This window comes from Ranitomeya imitator, chromosome 2, assembly GCF_032444005.1.
Source record: "Ranitomeya imitator isolate aRanImi1 chromosome 2, aRanImi1.pri, whole genome shotgun sequence".
NCBI classification, from domain to species: domain Eukaryota; kingdom Metazoa; phylum Chordata; class Amphibia; order Anura; family Dendrobatidae; genus Ranitomeya; species Ranitomeya imitator.
In genome coordinates this window covers 583,456,305-583,484,277 of record NC_091283.1, presented here as the reverse complement: position 1 = coordinate 583,484,277, position 27,973 = coordinate 583,456,305, and the positions used below count along the sequence as shown (strand labels likewise).

The following is a 27,973-nucleotide window of genomic DNA, read 5'->3' as shown; positions in this document are numbered from 1 at the left end:
CTGCTAACCGCCGGCGTGGGAGCGTAGGTATGCTCGTGCTTGAAGTCCGTAGGAGCAGGACCTCGCGTGACGTTAACAGTCACGTGACTGGCAAAGTAAGAGGCGAAATTCCTCATTAAACCAACACAAATACTCCCTGTTCCAATGTAATTAGTGATGAGCGAGCATACTCGATAATGCTCGTTCCTCGCCAGAGCATCGCTGTACTCGTGGTACTCGTTGAGCACCGAGCATTTTCGGGTTTGCTCGGCGGGAGCTCGGGTCCCCGCCCTGCATGTTTGGCGTTTGACCAAAAATAGAGGAGAGTAGAAACCTCTACCCCTCTCTGTTTCCGGTACTTCTACTAGAACCTTTTTATGACATAACTCATGGATTTCTGATTCTAGGGCAGCTTGTTCTAAAGATGAGGATCTGAGGGGAGTAACCTTGAACCTATTCTGAGGCACGTGGGAGAATTATAACTGAAGTCCTGATGATATTAGACTTAGAATCTAGTTGCTGTTGGAGATCTGGGAGCAAGCCAGGAAAAAGGCCGCCAGCCTACCTCCAACGGGTACCGCTAGTCATTGGAAGATTTCTTATGGTCTCAAGAAGAGCCTCCAAATCCCTTACCTTTCCTCTTCCTTTCATCCCATTTAACACGCTCCATGGAAGGCCTCCTACAATAAAATCTTTTCCTGCTGAAAGGGTGTCTGTAGGAAGGGTTCGGCAAGCTGGGGAAATTTTCTTATAATCCCCTGCTTTCTCTAAAAGTTCGTCTAAAACAGGACCAAACAGATACTCACCTTCACATGGGATGGAGCGGAGACGGGATCTGGCCTGAATATCACCAGCCCAACATTTTAACCACAGCACCCGTCGAGCTGCGTTGGACAGTCCTGCGGCCCTGGCATCCATCCTTACCGATTCTTCCAAAGCATCGGCCAGAAAAGCTGCAGCCCCCTGAATTATCAGCATTCAGGATGGACTCCCTTGAAGCTTCGTCTCTTAACTGGGACTTCAATTGATCCAGCCAGACCATCATGGATCTAGCTGTACAAATAGAAGCTGCCGCAGGTCTCAGGGAGCCGGCTGACTTTTTCCCATGTCCCTTTAGTGAAGGTGTCCGCTTTTTTGTCTAGCGGATCCTTCAAGGAGCCCAGGTCCTCAAAAGGTATGGAAGATTTTTTAGAGGCCTCAGCCACAGCCGCATCAAGTTTTGGGGCATTATCCATCTATCTACCAAGGGATCCTCAAAAGGGTATCTACATTTAAATGCAGGAGGTAAGGAGACCGTTTTTTCTGCTTCTTCCACTCCCGGTTTACCAAGTTCTGAATGTTACTATTTAGCGGAAAGGACCTGCGTTTCCTAGAATCTAATCCACCAAACATCAGATCCTGCGCAGAGCATTGCGGCCTAGCATCTGCTATCGTCATAGTGGACCAAGGGCCAGTTTTAGGCAAAGTTAAAAATGGGGCCCCAAATGCTAACATATTGCACATTACACAGAAGCATTTCGGTTGTATTTACATGCGCTGATCTCAGGCCCCTAAATGAGTGTGATCAACAATACTGAAGTCGTTGGACGCTTGTTTCCTGACCTCTTTCCACCATCTGAGAAAGAATGATGGGGACAGAACGATCACTAATAGATCACTAACAGATCACCATACAGTATCATGTTATCAGCAGCACATCTACAGTTTACACCGGCGATGTCCTGCTGAGAACAATGATTTTTATTCCGGCATAAACCATCCAATCACCTAATGAATATGCAGCATTTTGATTGTTTAGTATAATACACCCCATACCCCTCCATATATTATAATGTGCACAACTGTCCTCCGTATTGTAAAATGCACACCCCATAGTCCTCCATATAATGTAATGTGCCCCATAGTCCTCCATATAGTATAATACACTCCTCATAGTCCTCCATATAGTATTATACACTTCCCATAGTCCTCCGTATAGTATAATACACTCCTCATAGTCCTCCATATAGCATAAGACACTCCTCATAGTCCTCTATATAGTATAATACACTCTTCATAGTCCTCCATATATTAAATATACTCCTCAGTCCTCCATATAGCATAATACACTCATCAGTGTGCTCCATATAGTATAATGCACCGCCATAGTCATCCATGCAGTATAATTCACTTCCCATAGTATAATGCACCCCATAGTTTTTCATATAGTATAATGTATTCCTCATAGTCCTTGATACAGTATAATTCAGCCCACATATAGTATAATGCAGCCACCACCCCACAGAGTATAATGCAGCCACCCCCACAGAGTATAATGTAACCCCCCACAGAGTATAATGTAACCTCCCCATATAGTATAATGTAGCCCCATGATAGAATATAAATATAATACAGCCCCCGCATAGAATATAATGTAGCCCCATCAAAGAGTATGATGCAATCAGCCCTCATAAAATCTAATAAAGGCCCTCACAGAATATAATGCAGCCCCCCATAGTATATAACACAGCCTCCTCCATAGAATATAATGTATAATGTATCCCTCAAATATAAAACAGAGCCACATAGTATATAACACATCCTGCCCCATAGAATATAATATACCCCCATAGTATATAGCACAGCCCACATAGTAGTATATAGCACAGCCCACATAGTAATATACAGCACAGCCACATAGTATATAGCACAGCCCACACAGTAGTATATAGCACAGCCCACACAGTAGTATATAGAACAGCCCACATAGTAGTATACAGCACTGCCCACACATTAGTATACAGCACTACCCACACAGTAGTATACAGCACTGCCCACATAGTAGTGTAACAACTCTGCTGGCATCACTACATGACCTCTCATCTCTCACTCCATCTTACCCACTGCTCCAGGTCATGTTGTGGTTTCTGTTTGCTGCCGGCTCCATATTCTGTGCCTCTGCTCTCTGCATGCTTCCTGGCTGTGTGCATAGGGGGCGGCACCAGAACTCTCTGGTTCTTATGGAATCAGGGCGCACCTGTCTAATCTGTTCCTGACCAATTACCAAGAGGCCTCCAGTATTTAGGGCAGCTCCACCCTGTGGACTGGGCCTGTGCAATGTGTTAACTCAGTTTGTGTTTTGCTTCTGAGCTGCCAGGCATGGTCCATGTGTCTTTGTTATTATACCTTGTCTTGTTCCATTACGTTGTCTGAACTTTGTCCTACCTCTGTCTCCTTGTCTGTGCTTTCTTTCTCTGCAGTGCCTCTCTGCTCTGCTCTCGGCTCCCCACTCTGCGACCTTGCTTTTCTTCTTACTCTGCAACCTGTGACTTTGCTCTGCACTCTGTGCCTTATCTCTGCTCTTGGCTTTGCACTCTGTGCCTTCACTCTGCGCCTTCACTCTGCTCTTGGCTCTGCACTCTGTGTCTTCGCTCTGCTCTTGGCTCTGCACTCTGTGCCTTCACTCTGCTCTTGGCTCTGCACTTTGTGGTTCTACCCTTGTCTCTCTGCGGCTTTGCCTCTGCTCTGCACTCCTGCGGTCCTGCTCCGTTCTACTCTGCTCCGCTCCTGCTGCTGCAGAAATCTAACTTCTGCTCCTCTCCGCATTCCTTGCAGTTCCGCTCTGCCTAGCTTCTGTTGCTGCTCTATCTCTTGCTGCTCTACCGCTCCTATCTGCAGCCTTGCGGATCTCTTCCACTGTGAACAGGTCTCAACTTGTTCCTTCATACTCCTTTCCTTCCGGCTTGTTTCCGTACCTGCATTTCCTGTGTGAACAGGTCCCAACCTGTTCCTTCATACTTCATTCCTTCCTGCTTGCTTCCTTACCTGCACCTCCTGTGTAAACAGGTCCCAACCTGTTCCTTCATACTTCATATCCGTACCTACACCCCCTGTGTGAACAGGTTCCTACCTGTTCTGTCATACACCACACCAACCTGCCCTGTGTCCCTGCCGTGCCTGCCAGCCCTGTGACTCTGCCGTGCCTGCCAGCTCTGTCTCTGCCATTCCTGTCAGCTCTGTGTCTCTGCTGTTCCTGTCAGCTCTGTGTCTCTGCCGTTCCTGCCAGCCCTATGTCTCTGCTGTTCCTGCCAGCCCTGTGTCTCTGCTGTTCCTGCTAGCCCTGTGTCTCTGCCGTTCCTGCCAGCCCTGTGTCTCTGCCGTTCCTGCCAGCCCTGTGTCTGTCGTTCCTGCCAGCCCTGTGTCTCTGCCAGCCCTGTGTCTTAGCCGTGCCAGCTTACTCGTCTGCATTTCATCCATGCTCATCTGCTAGTCCTGCCTGATGCCTGCACCTGTCCTAGTGTTCCTGTTCTCCAAGAGGGATCAGCAGCCACAACCAGACACCACCCTGGAGTAGCACCTGGCGGCTGCCTGCCGCACAAGCCTGATCTCACCATCAGAGGCTCCAGTGAAGACCCAGGCAGCTGTCATTGTCACACCCCTTCCAGGGTAGTCTAATTCATGGCACATTGGGGCCACAAACCCTCCGAGCTCACGCCCACCAGTCAGGGCTTGAGCGTGACAAGTAGTATACAGCACTGCCCACACAGTAGTATACAGCACAGCCCACACAGTAGTATACAGCACAGTCCACACAGTAGTATACATCACAGCCCACACAGTAGTATACAGCATAGCCCACACAGTAGTATACAGCACAGTCCATACAGTAGTATACAGCACTGCTCACACAGTAGTATACAGCACTGCCCACACACGAGTATACAGCACTGCCTGTTATGGCTGGCAATCAGGCAACACAGCGTGCAGTAATCAGCGCACATACAGAGATCTGGCAATAACCAAAAACAATAGGACGAGCTCTGAGACGTGGAATCTCTGTAGACTGCAGTACCTGATCTATCCTCACACAACTATAAGCAGCAGTGGATTGCGCCTATCACTACCTATGCAACTCGGCACTGCCTGAGGAGCTGACTAGCCTGAAGATAGAAATACAAGCCTGACTTACCTCAGAGAAATACCCCAAAGGAATAGGCAGCCCCCCACATATAATGACTGTTAGCAAGATGAAAAGACAAACGTAGGAATGAAATAGATTCAGCAAAGTGAGGCCCGATATTCTAGACAGAGCGAGGATAGCAAAGAGAACTATGCAGTCTACAAAAAACCCTAAAACGAAAACCACGCAAAGGGGCAAAAAGACCCACCGTGCCGAACTAACAGCACGGCGGTGCACTCCTTTGCTTCTCAGAGCTTCCAGCAAAAGTTAATAGCAAGCTGGACAGAAAAAACAGAAAACAAACTAGAAGCACTTATCTAGCAGAGCAGCAGGCCCAAGGAAAGATGCAGTAGCTCAGATCCAACACTGGAACATTGACAAGGAGCAAGGAAGACAGACTCAGGTGGAGCTAAATAGCAAGGCAGCCAACGAGCTCACCAAAACACCTGAGGGAGGAAGCCCAGAGACTGCAATACCACTTGTGACCACAGAAGTGAACTCAGCCACAGAATTCACAACAGTACCCCCCCCTTGAGGAGGGGTCACTGAACCCTCACCAGAACCCCCAGGCCGACCAGGATGAGCCACATGAAAGGCACGAACAAGATCTGGGGCATGGACATCAGAGGCAAAAACCCAGGAATTATCTTCCTGAGCATAACCCTTCCATTTGACCAGATACTGGAGTTTCCGTCTAGAGACACGAGAATCCAAAATCTTCTCCACAATATACTCCAATTCCCCCTCCACCAAAACAGGGGCAGGAGGCTCCACAGATGGAACCATAGGTGCCACGTATCTCCTCAACAACGACCTATGGAATACATTATGTATGGAAAAGGAGTCTGGGAGGATCAGACGAAAAGACACCGGATTGAGAATCTCAGAAATCTTATACGGACCAATAAAACGAGGTTTAAATTTAGGAGAGGAAACCTTCATAGGAATATGACGAGAAGATAACCAAACCAGATCCCCAACACGAAGTCGGGGTCCCACACGGCGTCTGCGATTAGCGAAAAGCTGAGCCTTCTCCTGGGACAAGGTCAAATTGTCCACTACCTGAGTCCAGATCTGCTGCAACCTGTCCACCACAGAATCCACACCAGGACAGTCCGAAGACTCAACCTGTCCTGAAGAGAAACGAGGATGGAACCCAGAATTGCAGAAAAATGGAGAGACCAAGGTAGCCGAGCTGGCCCGATTATTAAGGGCGAACTCAGCCAACGGCAAAAATGACACCCAATCATCCTGGTCAGCGGAAACAAAACATCTCAGATATGTTTCCAAGGTCTGATTGGTTCGTTCGGTCTGGCCATTAGTCTGAGGATGGAAGGCCGAGGAGAAAGATAGGTCAATGCCCATCCTACCACAAAAGGCTCGCCAGAACCTCGAGACAAACTGGGAACCTCTGTCAGAAACAATATTCTCAGGAATGCCATGTAAACGAACCACATGCTGGAAGAACAAAGGCACCAAATCAGAGGAGGAAGGCAATTTAACCAAGGGCACCAGATGGACCATTTTAGAAAAGCGATCACAGACCACCCAAATGACCGACATTTTTTGAGAAACGGGAAGGTCAGAAATGAAATCCATCGAAATATGTGTCCAAGGCCTCTTCGGGACCGGCAAGGGCAAAAGCAACCCACTGGCACGTGAACAGCAGGGCTTAGCCCTAGCACAAATTCCACAGGACTGCACAAAAGCACGCACATCCCATGACAGAGATGGCCACCAGAAGGATCTAGCAACCAACTCCCTGGTACCAAAGATTCCTGGATGACCGGCCAGCACCGAACAATGAAGTTCAGAGATAACTTTACTAGTCCACCTATCAGGGACGAACAGTTTCTCGGCCGGACAACGATCAGGTTTATTAGCCTGAAATTTCTGCAACACTCTCCGCAAATCAGGGGAGATGGCAGACACAATGACTCCTTCCTTGAGGATACTCGCCGGCTCAGATAACCCCGGAGAGTCGGGCACAAAACTCCTAGACAGAGCATCCGCCTTCACATTTTTAGAGCCCGGAAGGTATGAAATCACAAAATCAAAACGAGCAAAAAATAACGACCAACGGGCCTGTCTAGGATTCAAGCGCTTGGCAGACTCAAGATAAGTAAGGTTCTTATGATCAGTCAAAACCACCACGCGATGCTTAGCACCCTCAAGCCAATGACGCCACTCCTCGAATGCCCACTTCATGGCCAGCAACTCTCGGTTGCCCACATCATAATTACGCTCAGCAGCAGAAAATTTCCTGGAAAAGAAAGCACATGGTTTGAACACTGAGCAACCAGAACCTCTCTGTGACAAAACCGCCCCTGCACCAATCTCAGAAGCATCAACCTCGACCTGGAACGGAAGAGAAACATCAGGTTGACACAACACAGGGGCACAGCAAAAACGACGCTTCAACTCCTGAAAAGCTTCCACGGCAGCAGAAGACCAATTAACCAAATCAGCACCCTTCTTGGTCAAATCGGTCAATGGTCTGGCAATGCTAGAAAAATTACAGATGAAGCGACGATAAAAATTAGCAAAGCCCAGGAATTTCTGCAGACTTTTTAGAGATGTCGGCTGAGTCCAATCCTGGATGGCCTGAACCTTAACCGGATCCATCTCGATAGTAGAAGGGGAAAAGATGAACCCCAAAAATGAAACTTTCTGCACACCGAAGAGACACTTTGATCCCTTCACGAACAAGGAATTAGCACGCAGTACCTGGAAAACCATTCTGACTTGCTTCACATGAGACTCCCAATCATCTGAGAAGATCAAAATGTCATCCAAGTAAACAATCAAGAATTTATCCAGATACTCACGGAAAATGTCATGCATAAAAGACTGAAAACAGATGGAGCATTGGCAAGTCCGAACGGCATCACCAGATACTCAAAATGACCCTCGGGCGTATTAAATGCCATTTTCCATTCATCTCCCTGCCTGATTCTCACCAGATTATACGCACCACGAAGATCAATCTTAGTAAACCAACTAGCCCCCTTAATCCGAGCAAACAAGTCAGAAATCAATGGCAAGGGATACTGAAACTTAACAGTAATCTTATTAAGAAGGCGGTAATCAATACACGGTCTTAGCGAACCATCCTTCTTGGCTACAAAAAAGAACCCTGCTCCCAATGGTGACGACGATGGGCGAATATGTCCCTTCTCCAGGGACTCCTTCACATAACTGCGCATAGCGGTGTGTTCAGGTACGGACAAATTAAATAAACGACCCTTAGGGAATTTACTACCAGGAATCAAATCGATAGCACAATCACAATTCCTATGCGGAGGTAGGGCATCAGACTTGGACTCTTCAAATACATCCTGAAAGTCCGACAAGAACTCTGGGATGTCAGAAGGAATAGATGACGAAATAGACAAAAATGGAACATCACCATGTACTCCCTGACAACCCCAGCTGGTTACCGACATAGAGTTCCAATACAATACTGGATTATGGGTTTGTAGCCATGGCAACCCCAACACGACCACATCATGCAAATTATGAATTACCAGAAAGCGAATAACTTCCTGATGTGCAGGAGCAATGCACATGGTCAGCTGGGCCCAGTACTGAGGCTTATTCTTGGCCAAAGGTGTAGCATCAATTCCTCTCAACGGAATAGGACACCGCAAAGGCTCCAAGAAAAATCCACAACGTTTAGCATAATCCAAATCCATCAGATTCAGGGCAGCGCCTGAATCCACAAACGCCATGACAGAATACGATGACAAAGAGCACATTAAGGTAATGGACAAAAGGAATTTGGACTGTACAGTACCAATAACGGCAGAGCTATCGAACCGTCTAGTGCGTTTAGGACAATTAGAAATAGCATGAGTAGAATCACCACAATAGAAACACAGTCTGTTCAGACGTCTGTGTTCTTGCCGTTCTACTTTAGTCATAGTCCTGTCGCACTGCATAGGCTCCGGTTTACTCTCAGACAATACCGCCAGATGGTGCACAGATTTACGCTCGCGCAAGCGACGACCGATCTGAATGGCCAAGGACATAGACTCATTCAAACCAGCAGGCATAGGAAATCCCACCATTACATCCTTAAGAGCTTCAGAGAGACCCTTTCTGAACAAAGCCGCTAGTGCAGATTCATTCCACAGAGTGAGTACTGACCACTTCCTAAATTTCTGACAATATACTTCTACATCATCCTGACCCTGGCATAAAGCCAGCAGATTTTTCTCAGCCTGATCCACTGAATTAGGCTCATCGTAAAGCAATCCCAGCGCCTGGAAAAATTCATCAACATTACTCAATGCAGAATCTCCTGGTGCAAGAGAAAACGCCCAGTCCTGTGGGTCGCCGCGCAAAAAAGAAATAATAATCAAAACCTGTTGAATAGGATTACCAGAAGAATGAGGTTTCAAGGCCAAAAATAGCTTACAATTATTTCTGAAGCTCAGGAACTTAGTTCTGTCACCAAAAAACAAATCAGGAATCGGAATTCTTGGTTCTAGCATCGATTTCTGATCAATAGTATCTTGAATCTTTTGTACATTTACAACGAGATTATCCATTGAGGAGCACAGAGCCTGAATATCCATGTCCACAGCTGTGTCCTGAAGCACTCTAATGTCTAGGGGAAAAAAAAGACTGAAGACAGAGCTAAGAAAAAAAAATGATGTCAGGATTTCTTTTTTCCCTCTATTGGGAATCATTGGTGGGGCTCCTTGTACTGTTATGGCTGGCAATCAGGCAACACAGCGTGCAGTAATCAGCGCACATACAGAGATCTGGCAATAACCAAAAACAATAGGACGAGCTCTGAGACGTGGAATCTCTGTAGACTGCAGTACCTGATCTATCCTCACACAACTATAAGCAGCAGTGGATTGCGCCTATCACTACCTATGCAACTCGGCACTGCCTGAGGAGCTGACTAGCCTGAAGATAGAAATACAAGCCTGACTTACCTCAGAGAAATACCCCAAAGGAATAGGCAGCCCCCCACATATAATGACTGTTAGCAAGATGAAAAGACAAACGTAGGAATGAAATAGATTCAGCAAAGTGAGGCCCGATATTCTAGACAGAGCGAGGATAGCAAAGAGAACTATGCAGTCTACAAAAAACCCTAAAACGAAAACCACGCAAAGGGGCAAAAAGACCCACCGTGCCGAACTAACAGCACGGCGGTGCACTCCTTTGCTTCTCAGAGCTTCCAGCAAAAGTTAATAGCAAGCTGGACAGAAAAAACAGAAAACAAACTAGAAGCACTTATCTAGCAGAGCAGCAGGCCCAAGGAAAGATGCAGTAGCTCAGATCCAACACTGGAACATTGACAAGGAGCAAGGAAGACAGACTCAGGTGGAGCTAAATAGCAAGGCAGCCAACGAGCTCACCAAAACACCTGAGGGAGGAAGCCCAGAGACTGCAATACCACTTGTGACCACAGAAGTGAACTCAGCCACAGAATTCACAACAACTGCCCACACACTAGTATACAGCACAGCCCACATCCCCCTTCCCTCCCTTCCTCTCCCCTCCCGAGAATGGCCCCCCACAGTCCAGTAAAAAAACAACACACAAGCTCCTCACCTCTCCTCGTGCCCACGCTGCTCCCTGCTCCTGTGTCGGCGGCTGCCGCCACACTGCCTGGCACACAGTGAGTGTGCGATGACGCTCACCCGCAGTGTCAGAGGCAGAGCGGGGAATGATGGGAGAGGGAGAGTCAGGTGATGCTCTCTCCTCTGTTGTGAATTCTGCTCTTGGGCTCCCTCCGGTGGTTCTAAGTGGCACTTTTGTGAGTTCTGCTCTTGGGCTCCCTCCGGTGGTTTTAAATGGAATGGCTGCTCCTTGGATTTAGCAGTCAGCAGCTGCTTCCACTGATTGTCTATTCTGCTCGGCTATTTAGCCTGGCTCTTTCCTTTAGCTTGTGCCACTTGTCAATGGTTCCTGGTTGGATTCACATCTCTCTTGGATTTCCCTGTTATCCTGACCAGTTCAGCAAAGTTAAGTCCTTGCTTGCTCTTTTCTGTCCACAGGTTTGTGGACTTATCCGTTCTGTGCTTTCTATGTTTTGTCCAGCTTGTCAGTATGAATTAATTCAGTGAAGCTGGAAGCTCTGGGAAGCAGATTTACCCTCCACACCTTTAGTCAGGTGTGGAGATTTTTGTAAACTCTGTGTGGATTTTTTGTAGTGTTTTATACTGACCGCACAGTATTCCATCCTGTCCTATCTATCTAGCTAGACTGGCCTCCTGTGCTACATCCTGGTTTCATTCTGTGTATGTCTTTTCCCTCTCCACTCACAGTCATTACTTGTGGGGGGCTATCTATCCTTTGGGGATTTTCTCTGAGGCAAGATAGTTTTCCTGTTTCTATGTTTAGGGGTAGTTAGTTCTCAGGCTGTGACGAGGTGCCTAGGGAGTGTCAGGAGCATCCCACGGCTACTTCTAGTGTTGTGTTGAGCTTAGGGACTGCGGTCAGTACAGGTACCACTTCCTTCAGAGCTCGTCCCATGTTGCTCCTAAACCACCAGATCATAACAGTACAAGTGGCCAAAAATGAATTAAATGCATCTCAAAAGAAGGAAAAAAAAATTCAGAGTCATTTTTTTTTCTGTGCTCTGTTTTGTCTTTTTTTTCCTCTTGATCTCTGGGTGGTTAAGGATTTGTGCTCTGGCATGGATGTTCAGGGTTTGTTTTCTCGTATGGATCAACTTGCTGCAAGAGTACAGAGTATCCAAGATTATGTTGTCCAGACTCCGGCTTTGGATCCTAGAATTCCTACTCCTGATTTGTTTTTTGGGGACAGATCCAAGTTTTTGAACTTTAAAAATAACTGTAAATTGTTTTTTGCTTTGAAACCCCGTTCTTCTGGTGATCCCATTCAGCAAGTTAAAATCATCATATCCTTGCTGCGTGGTGACCCTCAGGACTGGGCATTCTCCCTTGAATCAGGGGATCCGGCATTGCTGAATATAGACGCATTTTTTCAAGCGCTCGGATTATTGTATAACGAACCTAATTCTGTGGATCATGCAGAAAAAACCCTTTTGGCCCTGTGTCAAGGTCAGGAAGCGGCAGAATTATACTGCCAGAAATTTAGGAAATGGTCTGTGCTCATTCAATGGAATGAGGATGCTCTGGCTGCTATTTTCAGAAAAGGTCTTTCTGAAGCCCTTAAAGATGTTATGGTGGGCTTCCCTACGCCTACTGGTTTGAGCGAATCTATGTCTCTAGCCATTCAGATTGATCGGCGTCTGCGCGAGCGCAAAGCTGTGCACCATATGGCAGTGTCCTCTGAGCAGAGTCCTGAGCCTATGCAATGTGATAGGATTTTGACTAGAACAGAACGGCAGGAATTCAGTCGTCAGAATAGGCTGTGTTTTTACTGTGGTGATTCTGCTCATGTTATTTCTGATTGCCCTAAACGTACTAGGAGGGTCGCTAGGTCTGTTACTATCAGTACTGTACAGCCTAAATTTCTTTTATCTGTGACCCTGATTTGCTCATTGTCGTCCTTTTCTGTCATGGCATTTGTGGATTCAGGCGCTGCCCTGAACTTAATGGACTTAGAATTCGCCAGGCGCTGTGGTTTTTCCTTGCAGCCTTTGCAGAGCCCTATTCCTTTGAGGGACATTGATGCTACACCATTGGCCAAGGATAAACCTCAGTACTGGACGCAGATGACCATGTACATGGCTCCAGCACATCAGGAAAATTGCTGTTTTCTGATGTTGCATAACCTGCATGATGTTGTTGTACTGGGTTTTCCATGGTTACAGGAACATAATCCGGTGCTGGATTGGAAAACTATGTCTGTGACTAGTTGGGGTTGTCAAGGGGTACATAGTGACGTTCCTTTGATGTCAATTTCCTCTTCCCCCTCTTCTGAGGTCCCTGAGTTTTTGTAGGATTTCCAGGATGTATTTGATGAGCCCAAGTCCAGTTCCCTTCCTCCACATAGGTACTGTGATTGTGCTATTAACTTGATTCCAGGTTGTAAGTTCCCTAAGGGCCGACTTTTCAATCTGTCTGTGCCAGAGCATGCCGCCATGCGGAGCTATGTTAAGGAATCTTTGGAGAAAGGGCATATTCGGCCGTCTTCGTCACCATTGGGAGCGGGTTTCTTTTTTGTTGCTAAGAAGGATGGCTCCTTGAGACCCAGTATAGATTATCGTCTTCTTAATAAGATCACGGTCAAATTCCAATACCCCTTGCCTTTGCTTTCTGATTTGTTTGCTCAGATTAAGGGGGCTAGTTGGCTTACTAAGATTGACCTCCGAGGGGCATATAATCTTGTTAGTATTAAACAGGGTGACAAATGGAAAACTGCATTTAATACGCCGAAGGCCATTTTGAATACCTTGTGATGCCATTCGGGCTCTCTAATGCTCTATCTGTGTTCCAATCCTTCATACATGATATTTTCCGCAATTATCTTGATAAATTCATGGTTGTATATTTGGATGATATTTTGATTTTTTCTGATGATTGGGAGTCTCATGTGAAGCAGGTCAGGATGGTATTCCAGATCCTTCGTGATAATGCTTTATTTGTGAAGGGGTCTAAGTGCCTATTCGGAGTTCTGAAGGTCTCTTTTATGGGTTTTATTTTTTCCCCCTCGTCTATGGAAATGGATCCTGTTAAGGTCCAAGCTATTCATGACTGGATTCAACCCACATCTGTGAAGAGCCTTCAAAAATTTTTGGGCTTTGCTAATTTCTATCGCCGTTTCATTGCCAACTTTTCCAGTGTGGTTAAGCCCCTTACTGATTTGACGAAGAAAGGCGCTGATGTGACGAATTGGTCTTCTGCGGCTGTTGAGGCCTTTCGGGAGCTTAAACGCCGATTTACTTCTGCCCCTGTGTTGTGTCAGCCAGATGTTTCTCTTCCTTTTCAGGTTGAGGTTGACGCTTCTGAGATTCGGGCAGGGGCCGTTTTGTCTCAGAGGGATTCTGATGGTTCTTTGATGAAACCGTGTGCTTTTTTTTCCAGAAAGTTTTCGCCTGCGGAATGCAATTATGATGTCGGCAATCGGGAGTTGTTGGCTATGAAGTGGGCGTTTGAGGAGTGGCGACATTGGCTTGAGGGAGCTAAGCACCGTGATGTGGTCTTGACTGATCATAAGAATCTGATTTACCACGAGTCGGCCAAGCAGCTGAATCCTAGACAGGCTTGATGGTCCCTGTTTTTCTCCCATTTTGATTTTGTGGTCTCGTATCTTCCGGGATCTAAGAATGTTAAGGCTGATGCCCTCTCTAGGAGTTTTTCGCCTGATTCTCCTGGAGTCCTTGAGCCGGTTGGCATTCTTAAGGAAGGGGTGATTCTTTCTGCCATCTCCCCTGATTTGCGGCAGGTGCTTCGGGAATTTCAGGCTGATAGGCCTGACCGCTGTCCAGTGGGGAAACTGTTTGTTCCTGATGGATGGACAAGTAAGGTGATTTCTGAGGTTCATTGTTCAGTGTTGGCTGGTCATCCGGGGATTTTTGGTACCAGAGATTTGGTTGCTAGGTCCTTTTGGTGGCCTTCTTTGTCGCGCGATGTGCGTGCTTTTGTGCAGTCCTGTGGGACTTGCGCCCGGGCCAAGCCTTTCTGTTCCCGCGCTAGTGGGTTGCTTTTGCCTTTGCCGGTCCCTGAGAGGCCCTGGACGCATATTTCCATGGATTTTATTTCGGATCTTCCTGTTTCCCAGAAGATGTCTGTTATCTGGGTTGTTTGTGACCGGTTCTCTAAAATGGTCCATCTGGTACCTTTGCCTAAGTTGCCTTTCTCCTCAGATTTGGTTCCATTGTTTTTTCAGCATGTGGTTCGTTTGCATGGCATTCCGGAGAATATTGTGTCTGACAGAGGTTCTCAGTTTGTCTCTAGGTTTTGGCGGGCCTTTAGTGCTAGGATGGGCATTGATTTGTCTTTCTCTTCGGCGTTTCATCTTCAGACTAATAGCCAAACTGAGCGAGCTAATCAGACCTTGGAGACCTATTTGAGATGCTTTGTGTCTGCTGATCAGGATGATTGGGTGACTTTCTTGCCGTTGGCCGAGTTTGCCCTTAATAATCGGGCTAGTTCGGCTACTTTGGTTTCACCTTTCTTTTGTAATTTTGGTTTTCATCCTCGTTTTTCTTCAGGGCAGGTTGAGCCTTCTGATTGTCCTGGTGTGGATTCTGTGGTGGACAGGTTGCAGCAGATTTGGACTCATGTGGTAGACAATTTGACGTTGTCTCAGGAGAAGGCTCAGCATTTTGCTAACCGCCGTCGGTGTGTTGGTCCTCGGCTTCGTGTGGGAGATTTAGCTTGGTTGTCTTCTCGTCATGTTCCTATGAAGGTTTCTTCCCCTAAGTTTAAGCCTCGGTTTATTGGTCCTTATAAGATTTCTGAGATTATCAATCCTGTGTCTTTTCGTTTGGCCCTTCCAGCCTCTTTTGCCATTCATAATGTTTTCCATAGATCTTTGTTACGGAGATATGTGGTGCCCGTTGTTCCCTCGGTTGATCCTCCTGCCCCGGTGTTGGTTGAGGGAGAGTTGGAATATGAGGTTGAGAAAATTTTGGATTCTCGTTTTTCGAGGTGGAGGCTTCAGTATCTTGTCAAGTGGAAGGGTTATGGCCATGAGGATAATTCTTGGGTTGTTGCCTCCGATGACCATGCCGCCGATTTGGTTCGTGCTTTTCACTTGGCTCGTCCTGATCGGCCTGGGGACTCTGGTGAGGGTTCGGTGACCCCTCCTCAAGGGGGGGGGTACTGTTGTGAATTCCGCTCTTGGGCTCCCTCCGGTGGTTCTAAGTGGCACTTTTGTGAGTTCTGCTCTTGGGCTCCCTCCGGTGGTTTTAAGTGGAATGGCTGCTCCTTGGATTTAGCAGTCAGCAGCTGCTTCCACTGATTGTCTATTCTGCTCGGCTATTTAGCCTGGCTCTTTCCTTCAGCTTGTGCCACTTCTCAATGGTTCCTGGTTGGATTCACATCTCTTTTGGATTTCCCTGTTATCCTGACCAGTTCAGGAAAGTTAAGTCCTTGCTTGCTCTTTTCTGTCCACAGGTTGTGGACTTATCCGTTCTGTGCTTTCTATGTTTTGTCCAGCTTGTCAGTATGAATTCATTCAGCGAAGCTGGAAGCTCTGGGAAGCAGATTTATCCTCCACACCTTTAGTCAGGTGTGGAGATTTTTGTAAACTCTGTGTGGATTTTTTGTAGTGTTTTATACTGACCGCACAGTATTCCATCCTGTCCTATCTATCTAGCTAGACTGGCCTACTGTGCTACATCCTGGTTTCATTCTGTGTATATCTTTTCCCTCTCCACTCACAGTCATTACTTGTGGAGGGCTATCTATCCTTTGGGGATTTTCTCTGAGGCAAGATAGTTTTCCTGTTTCTATCTTTAGGGGTAGTTAGTTCTCAGGCTGTGACGAGGTGCCTAGGGAGTGTCAGGAGCATTCCACGGCTACTTCTAGTGTTGTGTTGAGCTTAGGGACTGCGGTCAGTACAGGTACCACTTCCTTCAGAGCTCGTCCCATGTTGCTCCTAAACCACCAGATCATAACACTCCTCCATCATTGCTTTGAACTGTCCCGGTAGACGCCGGTATAGTTCAATGCGACGGGGGAGTCGACGCTGGTGGCAGGCGGGCCCCCCTGTCTCACAGGGGCCCCATAGCGGCTGCGTGACCTGGTTTTCTGACCCTAACGCCAACCCTGAGTGGACATGACTGTTTTAACCAATTTATCTATGCGGTCCAGGGAAAAACAAAAATGGCTAGAGTCCTCCTCTGAAGATGAAGAAGGGGATAAAGGTCCTGAAGAGTTTTCATCCTATTTAAGGACGACCGAGGAATCTGACTCTGACAAACTTGCTCTACCCCCAGACCTCTTTCTCTTTGAAGACTCTCTCTGGGATAGGGTCTTTAAGGACTCCTTCACCTCCAATCTTATAATCTCCCTCAGGGTGGTGGTTCGAGGTCTCTTCCGCTACCGTCTGTCGAACACAAGGTTGACATAATTTTTTTAAGGAAAGTGTCTGTCAGGGGGCAATCGCAGAGGGCACACTCCCTGTGTCTCAATTTACCAGAACACGTCTTCTATCAGGTAGAAAAAACATAAAGTAAAAAAGACTGCATCACTGGTGTACTTTGATGAAGATCTCTTACCCAAGCAGCAATAGTAGGTACCGGAACACGGGGGGAATTTTTCTATGCCGACGCTGTTGATTCCTCCAACCGGAAGGAACTTCTGTGGCTGGATTGACCACTTGCCCGTTTACTACACATTACCCAGGTCTTTAGTTGGCCTGCACAGGGTCTATTAGAAGCATGCTGCTCTGAAGCTTGCAGCAGCTGTTCCTCCTGCTGCTCTATGAGAGCTTCCGATGTATCCATGTTACTGATGGAACAGAAGCAAAATGCTGCAGCATCCAGGCCTTCTTATGCCCCCTCATCCCTCGGATATCCAGGTAAGCAGGTCTCTTGGCCAGGGGTCCACCCGCCTCAGGACCCGACACGCATCCCCCACCCCTGGCACCCCCTGCTGGCACTGCCGCACACCCATGACCTGGCGACACACAAGGAGAAAAAACTACCGGCAACCAGCTTCCAGGACGGCCTCCTAGGCCCCACCCCCGCCACGACATCACTGCACCCTCCAATGAGGCCGCAGGAGCGCCCGAGAGGACATGAAAGGAACATCACTGGCCGTGCCCCCGCCGCACCACCCAGTTCCCTGACGCCACTGGAACTGGAAGCGCCGGAGCCCAGGAAAGGAGCCTACATACCTTCATGGGGGAACACTTACCTTCTGGCGCTGGCCCTCTGGAGACGGAATCCTCCAGACACTGCATAATAGCTTCAGCACAGCCTGTTTCTGCTTGGCTGAGGCAGTGCCCAGCTTGTGACTGATGTGGTCATTTCAGAGATGGATGCAGAAGAGGAGGAGGATGGGGTGCAGGAGCTGTAGACTGTGGTGGCAACCCTGATTGACCCAGAGCCCGCAATCCTCGGCATCAGGAGGATGGGTTCCATCCCAAGGTCCGATTGCGTCCCGGATTCCACTATGTTAACCCAGTGTGCCGTCAGCAAAATGTACCATCCCTGCCCACAAACACTTGTCCATGTGTCCATGGTTAGGTGGACTTTCCCAGTAACTGCATTGTTGAGGGCACAGCTAATGTTTTGGGACACATGCTTATGAAATGCGGGGATGGCACACCGGGAGAAATAGTGGTGGCTGGGGACCGAATACCAAGGGACGGCCGCCACGAAAGCTTAAGTCTCCAGGAGCCTATAAGGCAACATTTCGAGCGCAAGCAGACGAGAAATGTGGGAATTTAGTATTGTGGCCTGTGAGGCATTGGCTGTGTATTTGCGCTTGCCTTCCAAGGACTGGGGTATGGACAACTGAACGCTGAGCTGAGACAAGGATGTGGCAAGTGCTCCCTGATGGTGCTAGTAAAATGTGTGCAATGACAGGTGCAGGGCAGGAGGCATCTTCGCATGCACCATGGGCAGGGAATTGGCTTTCATGCACAAGAGCGGAAGAAGCAGTGGTGTCACCCGCAGACACTGTTCCTGGACCCCGGGGTTCGGCCCACAAAGTCGGGTGCTTTGCTGCTATGTGCCTGATCACTTTCCCACCATTGCCTTCGTGTGACTGTGGCTGCTCAAATATTTGGACATCACTACCTGCGATCTCCTCTTGCCTTGCTTCATGTGGCCTTTTCGAGAGTCCTGAAAATATAAATGGAATAGTGAACAGCTCTTCAGAGTGTCGAAGTGTGGGATCAATTGTCTCTGGGCACTCGGCATGGTGGGAGGAAGGAGTCTCAGGGTGAGGAATATGCAGTTCAGACTCATGGCTACTGAGACTCGACTGTGTGAAAGGCAAGGTGGTTGTGGTGGTGGCAAAGTGACTGAAAGCATTATCTGCTATCCAGCCAACAACCTTTTGACACTGCTCTGGGTTCAATAGTGGTATGCTGCGGTCCCCTGTTATTTCAGACAGAAAGGTCAGGCAAGAAGATGTGGGTGTTTGTTGTGGCACAATTTCATCTTGCCCACGGCCTCGGCCTCTGCATGCACTATCAACATCACCATCATGTCCAGTTCCCCGTCCCTTGCCTTTTGTGGCAGACAATCCTTCATGTTCATTGGCTCTCTAAAGAGTGCCAAACATGCAGGGCGGGGACCCAAGCTTCCACCGAGCAACTCTAGAAATACCCTGCAAGGTCTTAACATTTCGAGCAGTGAGATGCTCTGGTGAGCAATGAGTAGTGGCGAGCATGCTCGCTCATCACTAATCTATGCGGATGATAGCATTTCTTTTCCGCCACATGTTTCTGGTTCTGTTTGCCATTTTAAAGCATTGGAAATCTTTTTAACTGACTAGCCAATTATTTTCTGCACTTCTTTATATGTTTACCTCTCTCCAGTCAACTTCTTGATCAAAGTTCTTTCTCCTTCGGTGCAATGTCGCAATGTCTGGAATGACTAATTTTACTCACTGAGCAATTGCTAAAACCAGCAAGTTCAACCTTTGCTGTGCTCCTTTAAATAAGGGCCATAATTGACACCTGTTTCTTCCCAAAATGAATAGCCTCACTAATTGATCTCCACACTGCTATAAATTAGAACAGTCCCCTTTCATTAAATGAGTCAAATTCACTCAATTAGCAGCATGCATGTCATGACTGTTGATTTTGCTGGTTGTCCATTACTCGCCTACACCTAGTCATGAATTTTTCTCCCATGTTTTATCATCTTTAATGAAAAAACAGTAATAAACATATTAGTGAAGTTAAATTGCTATTATTTTGCACATAACTGTTCATATACAAATTGGTATTTTTTATTAGACAATTTATGCAATTGGGATGCTCTAAATATAAAGTATGAAATGATTGCAATAGACCACCTATCCTTAAGTCTGAGCTCCATGGAGGCACTTTGTAATGCTGATGGCTGATCCAAAGTTAAAATCTATTAAATGCAATAGAAAACAGTCTGTGCATATCTTCGGCGTCATGATGTATTTTGTTTTCAATTTAATGTTTAAGGTCATGTCTTTTTATTTTTAATTCAGTTTTAAGTTCCGGGATTTCAGAAGTTTTGTTGGCCATATTGATGTAAGTATACAGAATAAGTATTTCTTTAATCTTGAAAAAAGTAATAATCCAAAAAAAGGAGACAAAAGATTGTGTGGGTGTACTAAAGTTCAAACACACCAAGAAAAACCCAGTGTAAACTGTAAAACTGTGTATTCACAGTTTACTATGAGTCTCTAAGCTTTTGCAGGTTAGTTTATTAAAGGGAATCTATCAACTACCGTTTTGTGTATAAGCTTCGGCCACAAACATCAGGGGCTTATCTACAGCATTCTGTAATGCTGTAGATAAGCCCCCGATGTATCCTGAAAGATAATAAAAACAAGTTATATTATACTCACCTGGGGGCGGTCAGGTGCGATTCGGTCCGATGGGCGTCGTGGTACGGGTCCAGCGCCTCCCATCTTCATGCGATGACGTCCTCTTCCTTGTTTCCTGTCGCATCTCCTGCACAGGCGTACTTTAACTGCCCTGTTGAAAGCAGTGCAAAGTACTGCAGTGCGCAGGCACTGGGCTTCTCGGACCTTTCCCAGCGCCTGCGCTCTGCAGTACTTTGCGCTGCCCTCAACAGGACAGATAAAGTATGCCTGTGCAGGAGCCACGACAGGAAGCAAGGAAGAGGACGTCATTGCATGAAGATGGGAGGCGCCGGACCGTGATGCCTATCGGACCGGACTGCACCGGACCGCCCCTGGGTGAGTATAATCTAACTTGTTTTTCTTAACTTTCAGGTTACATCGGGGGCTTATCTTCAGGATTAAAGAATGCTTACAGGAACACATGGGCTACTTGCACAGTGAACAAGTCTGTAGGAACATGCTCACACACCACCAAGAAACTTGAAGACACAAAAGAGCATAGTAAAACCAAAAACACTCAGTTTAAAAAAATTACAGTAATCCGCAAGTGCTAGCAAAAAGATGTAAAAACAGGGTATACACCAACTCTCCATATGATACACAAATGCAGTGACCAAGTGGTTTACATGACCATAGTAAATATACTAGAGCAGCGCTTACCAGGAAAATATATGATAGAGTAACAAAGCTGGGTGGCTGGTGGTACCGGGTTGGATCTTACAGACATTTATAATGTAAATTCTTACAGTATATTCCACCTGTTCTAATGGGGCAAAAATGTGGAAAAAATAAATGTATTTTACGCAACTTTCTTCCCGGCAACACATTGGGAAATGCAGCAGAATCTTCTCCTGCAAATCCTGAACGTGTGCACATAGCCTCAGTCCCTGTCCTGCGACCCCATCATTCACTATAAGTAATTGATAGCATCATAATGAATTTGGGGGTGGGAGAAGACGCTGTCAGGTACCGAGCATCCTCCGCCATCTACCAATTACTTACAAGTAGAGATGAGCGAATATGTTTAGAAATCAATTGCCAAACATAAATTCGGCACGAATATTGTACATTCGGATTCGTGATCGGTAACACAAGCATTTTTCTTAAAATCGGAAAAAGTCAGTAACATTTGGTAAAAGAATAAAAGCTGGCACCTCATGTGCCGCGTATAGTAAAATCACAGAGTGACAGGTTAGAATAGAATAGATAGAATAGATAAAGTGCCTTGCGAAAGTATTCGGCTCCATGGAACTTTTCAACCTTTTCCAACATATCATGCTTCAAACATAAAGATACCAAATGTAAATTTTTGGTGAAGAATCAACAACAAGTGGAACATATCTGTGAAGTTGAACTAAATTTATTGGCTATTTTACATTTTTGTGGAGACTATTAATATCAGCTCACAGCTGTATACTTAGACTTTACTGGCTATTAAAATGGGGACCTTAAAAGAAAAAGATGTGGGGTCCTCCTATAATTAATAACCAGCAAAGGCTATGCAGACAGCTGCGGGCTGATATTAATAGCCTAGGAAGGGGCCATAGATACTGCCCCCCCTCCAGGCTAAAATCATGAGCTCTCAGACACCCCAGAAAAGGTGCATCTCTTAAGGTACCATCACATTAAGCGACGCTGCAGTGATATAGACAACGATGCCGATCGCTGCAGCGTCGCTGTTTAGTCGTTGTGTGGTCGCTGGAGAGCGCCGGCCGTAAAGCAGAGCGGTGACGTCACCACTGTGGTCTGCTTTACGGCCAGCCGGCGCTGACACAGTGCAGGGAAGCTGATGCCGAGGGACGCGACAGACACCGGAATATAAGTATGTAGTGTTTAGGTTTTTTACATTTACAATGGTAACCAGAGTAAATATCGGGTTACTAAGCGTTACAAGTGAAGACATCGCTGGATCGGCATCACACACGCCGATTCAGCGATGTCAGCGGGTAATTCAGTGACGAAATAAAGTTCTGGCCTTCTAGCTCCGACCAGCGATGTCACAGCAGGATCCTGATCGCTGCTGTGTGTCAAACACAATGATATCGCTATCCAGGACTCTGCAACGTCATGGATCGCTATCGTTATCGTTCTAAAGTTGCTCAGTGTGAAGGTACCTTAAGATGAGCCAATGCTGGCATTTAACCTCTCTCCCCACTTGCACTGTTGATGTCACCTTTGTATTGTCAGGTGATATCAAGCCCTGAGGTTAGTAATGGAGAATAAGATGCCCCATTACTAACCCCATAATTACATTGTATGAAAACACAGACACCCAGAAAAAAGTTCCTTAATTGAAAGAATGACAGAGACTCCTTTAATAATCTTAATTAAACCATACTTATGACATCGCCCATTCCCCCGATGCCCTTGTCATCTGCAAAAAAGTTAAAAAAGCAAACAACAATATTCCTCATCTTTCTGCAGAGATGCTGCTAATCCATTTGTTCGATGACAGTCTAGCTCTGCCACATCTAGATGGCAGGCTGCATGGTTGCATTAAGCGACCGTGCAGCCTGTCTTCCAGCAGAGGCACTGAGCAGCATCTGCTACGCGTGTAGTATAAGTCAGTGAACTCATAGGACCTGTCTAACGTCAGAAAGTTTTCACGCTCCTGGTGCCTTCAGAAAGGTCCTGTGAGTTAACAGCCAATGAACTCACTTCACCTTTCTGATGTTAGTTCGAGCGCCGTTAGAAATTTTCCCATGGCGCTCGCGCTAACATCAAAACGGTACTGGAGATGTCAGTGTCCGTGTGTGTAATACTTGCGTCACATGTGTGGCAGCCATGTGCCGCCCGTGTGATGCATTAGTAACACACAATGGGTGCCAGGGAAGCAGCACTACGGTAAGCGCTCTTCCCTGGCGCTGGGTGCTGAAGACGATTCTCATCATTCTCCCTTGCTCTGCCAGTGATCAGCAGGGGCAGGAGAGAATGATGACAGTTGTATTCAAGTGATAACAATGCAACAGAAGGGGAGGGCAACACCCCATAATAAAAAGATCACTTGTTATATGGCGAAACAGAGTTCAAAAATGCCAAAGGAGAAAAAGAGTCATATATACCTCAGGGATCACTCAAAGATATAAAAATACCAAATCTTTATTGCCATACTTAACACTGCAAACATAAAAACATTTAAAACCAAAACAGAAATACATAAATACCCATAATAGGGCTACAAGCCCTGTCTCACACCTATTGATAAATAAATAAATATCCCAATGATTGTATATCCTTCATTGGAATTAAAGGTGAACAACTGTAACCAGCACCTTGAGCACAAAAACAATGGCAATGCAAATCTCAGCATGAAGAATACATGTATTCTCTGGAAATTATATGCCCTTTTACAGTGTAATTGTAACTAGCACCATAGGTATGCACTCCCCAGGTCTATATTGATACTATCTGCCGCAAAGATGAATAGGTGCACATCAAATAATGTTCCCAGGGAACATAAAATGCTGTTCTCCTTACAAATATACAATAAAATCTTGCACAAAGCTGGACCAGAGAAAAAGAAATGAGGGAATTAAACCCTCACTACAAAGTACAGGCTAAAATGCAAAATAAGCAGGTCAGATGAACCAGCAAAAAATGCATGGCCAAGGATTCTGGGTAAACCTGTTATTCTTTGTATTATGCTGCTTGCAAGTACTTTCCGTTTCAGGAAAGCATCCACTATGTATTTCCTTTAAGTAGAGGGCTTTTCGGTCTCTTTCGTCCCGCTACATTTAGCCCAACTTGGGTCTCTCCCTAAGGTGGCTAGCATATATGTATCGCTTGCTCACCGAGCCCCACTCCATACAGCCAACCAATTCCAGCCCTGTGCTGATGAGGGCCTAAAGCCCGAAACACGTGTCCACAGGTAGGAATTGGTTGGCTGTGTAAATTTAGAAACTAATCCGCAGCATTGCACGCTTGGCGGTTCCAAGCGCTGTGGATTAGACTGGTGTGGAAAGAGATGATTTGCATAGCTCCTCCTACTGCAAAGGATTCTGGGTAAACCTGCTATTCTTTGTATTATGCTGCTTGCAAGTACTTTCCGTTTCAGGAAAGCATCCACTATGTATTTCCTTTAAGTAGAGGGCTTTTCGGTCTCTTTCGTCCCGCTACATTTAGCCCAACTTGGGTCTCTCCCTAAGGTGGCTAGCATATATGTATCGCTTGCTCACCGAGCCCCACTCCATACAGCCAACCAATTCCAGCCCTGTGCTGATGAGGGCCTAAAGCCCGAAACACGTGTCCACGGGTAGGAATTGGTTGGCTGTGTAAATTTAGAAACTAATCCGCAGCATTGCACGCTTGGCGATTCCAAGCACTGTGGATTAGACTGGGGTGGAAAGAGATGATTTGCATAGCTCCGCCTACTGCAAAGGATTCTGGGTAAACCTGCTATTCTTTGTATTATGCTGCTTGCAAGTACTTTCCGTTTCAGGAAAGCATCCACTATGTATGGCCATGCAATAGTGATATCAATGAATGGTAGAGTTGGAAGGGACATCCTGGGTCATCTGTTCCAACCTCCTGCTCCAAGCAGGATTCAGTAAATCATCCCAGAAAGATGTCTGTCCAACTTCTGTTTGAAGACTTCCATGGAATGAGAACTCACAACCTCTTGTGGCAGCCTGTTCCACTTATTGATCACCCTATCTGTCAAAAAGTTTTTTCTAATAACTAATCTGTGTATCCTCCCATTCAGTTTCAGCCCATTGCTTCTATCTTTCCTTGTGCAAATGAGAATAAAGATGACCCTTCTACAATGTGACAGCCCATGAGATATTTGTAGACAGCTATTAAGTCTCCTCTTAGTCTTCTTTTTTGCAAGACAAACATTCCCAATGCCAGTAACCATTCCTCATAGGACATGGTTTGCAGACCGGACACTATTCTGGTCGCTCTTCTCTGAACTTGCTCGAGTTTGTTGAAGTCTTTTTTAAAATGTGGTGCCCGATACTGGACACAGTATTCCAGATGAGGTCTGACCAAAGAGGAGTAGAGGACAATAATGACTTCACGTGATCTAGACTGTATGCTTCTGTTAATACATCCCAGAATTGCATTTGCCTTTTTTGCTGCTACATCACACTGTTGACTCGTGTTCAGTCTGTGAGCTATTAGTGCTGTTGCTTAGCCCTATTCCTCCCATTCTGTATATGCTTTTTTAATTTTTATTGCCCAGATGCAGTACTTTGCATTTTTCCTTGATATAAACCATTCTGTTAGTTGCTGCCCACTGCTCCAATTTATTTACAGGTCCTTCTCAAAAAATTAGCATATAGTGTTAAATTTCATTATTTACCATAATGTAATGATTACAATTAAACTTTCATATATTATAGATTCATTATCCACCAACTGAAATTTGTCAGGTCTTTTATTGTTTTAATACTGATGATTTTGGCATACAACTCCTGATAACCCAAAAAACCTGTCTCAATAAATTAGCATATTTCACCCATCCAATCAAATAAAAGTGTTTTTTAATAACAAACAAAAAAAACATCAAATAATAATGTTCAGTTATGCACTCAATACTTGGTCGGGAATCCTTTGGCAGAAATGACTGCTTCAATGCGGCGTGGCATGGAGGCAATCAGCCTGTGACACTGCTGAGATGTTATGGAGGCCCAGGATGCTTCAATAGCGGCCTTAAGCTCATCCAGAGTGTTGGGTCTTGCGTCTCTCAACTTTCTCTTCACAATATCCCACATATTCTCTATGGGGTTCAGGTCAGGAGAGTTGGCAGGCCAATTGAGCACAGTAATACCATGGTCAGTAAACCATTTACCAGTGGTTTTGGCACTGTGAGCAGGTGCCAGGTCGTGCTGAAAAATGAAATCTTCATCTCCATAAAGCATTTCAGCCGATGGAAGCATGAAGTGCTCCAAAATCTCCTGATAGCTAGCTGCATTGACCCTGCCCTTGATGAAACACAGTGGACCAACACCAGCAGCTGAGATGGCACCCCACACCATCACTGACTGTGGGTACTTGACACTGGACTTCAGGCATTTTGGCATTTCCTTCTCCCCAGTCTTCCTCCAGACTCTGGCACCTTGATTTCCGAATGACATGCAAAATTTGCTTTCATCAGAAAAAAGTACTTGGGACCACTTAGCAACAGTCCAGTGCTGCTTCTCTGTAGCCCAGGTCAGGCGCCTCTGCCGCTGTTTATGGTTCAAAAGTGGCTTTACCTGGGGAATGCGGCACCTGTAGCCCATTTCCTGCACACGCCTGTGCACGGTGGCTCTGGATGTTTCCACACCAGACTCAGTCCACTGCTTCCTCAGGTTCCCCAAGGTCTGGAATCGGTCCTTCTCCACAATCTTCCTCAGGGTCCGGTCTCCTCTTCTCATTGTACAGCGTTTTCTGCCACATTGTTTCCTTCCAACAGACTTACCATTGAGGTGCCTTGATACAGCACTCTGGGAACAGCCTATTTGTTGAGAAATTTCTTTCTGGGTCTTACCCTCTTGCTTGAGGGTGTCAATGATGGCCTTCTTGACATCTGTCAGGTCGCTAGTCTTACCCATGATGGGGGTTTTGAGTAATGAACCAGGCAGGGAGTTTATAAAAGCCTCAGGTATCTTTTGCATGTGTTTAGAGTTAATTAGTTGATTCAGAAGATTAGGGTAATAGGTCGTTCAGAGAACCTTTTCTTGATATGCTAATTTATTGAGACAGGTTTTTTGGGTTATCAGGAGTTGTATGCCAAAATCATCAGTATTAAAACAATAAAAGACCTGACAAATTTCAGTTGGTGGATAATGAATCTATAATATATGAAAGTTTAATTGTAATCATTACATTATGGTAAATAATGAAATTTAACACTATATGCTAATTTTTTGAGAAGGACCTGTATATCTTTTTTAATCCTCTCTCTCTCTTCTCTAGTATTAGCTATCCCTCCTAGCTTTGTGTCATCAGCAAATTTAATTAGTTTATCCTCAATTCGTTCATCTAAAGTATTTGCCTTTTTTGCTGCTGCATCACACTGTTGACTCGTGTTCAGATTATGGTCTATTAGTATACCCAAGTCTTACCTCCTCAACCATTTCCTCCCTGTTTATAAGGATTAGATCCAAGGCAGCAGATCCCCTTGTTTTCTACCCTACCTTTTGGAAGATAAAGTTGTCAGCAAGAGAGGATAAGAATTTGCTTGGCCTGTTAGTTTTGCCTGAGAGAGATTCCCAACCAATGTCTGGATAGTTGAAATCTCCCATGACCACTATGTCATATTTTTTGGAAAACTTGGCCATTTGATGCATAGAGTTCCTCCATATCTTCAGCCCTTGTCCTTTCCATTATTCTCTCCTTGTATTCTTATCCAAACAGTTTCCACAGACCTCACAATCTCTGAAGCTTCAATCTCTCTAAAGATATACGCTTTTCTAACATACAATGGGACACCTCCTCCTTATCAAGTCTGTTTCTTGCAAATAAGTTGTATCTGTCATGATCCGTTCCAGGGTTTATTAGTGCCTGTTATTTCTTTTTCGATGGATCATGTCAAGGGTTAACTTTGCTCTGCCTCATTCTGGGTTCAGGTTTGCTATTTAGCTCCCATGAATCTTGCTGGCAGTGTCAGCTATAGTTCTGCCTTTGGTGTCTTAACCTGACACTG

General features: G+C 45.9%; 1 protein-coding gene across 5 annotated transcripts in view; it reads left to right on the top strand.

Annotated features, from left to right (window-relative positions):
* Nucleotides 1-27,973, top strand: part of LOC138667605 (bactericidal permeability-increasing protein-like) — a 295,646-nt gene that overhangs the window by 231,375 nt on the left and 36,298 nt on the right. For 4 of the 5 annotated variants that reach the window (XM_069755743.1, XM_069755742.1, XM_069755739.1 and 1 more), the window contains one exon: nt 19,963-20,005. The exons of the other annotated variant lie outside the window; for it this stretch is intronic. In XM_069755743.1, coding sequence (XP_069611844.1) covers nt 19,963-20,005 — 43 coding nt within the window. The remainder of the gene's footprint in view (nt 1-19,962; nt 20,006-27,973) is intronic. 5 annotated transcript variants of the gene reach the window in all.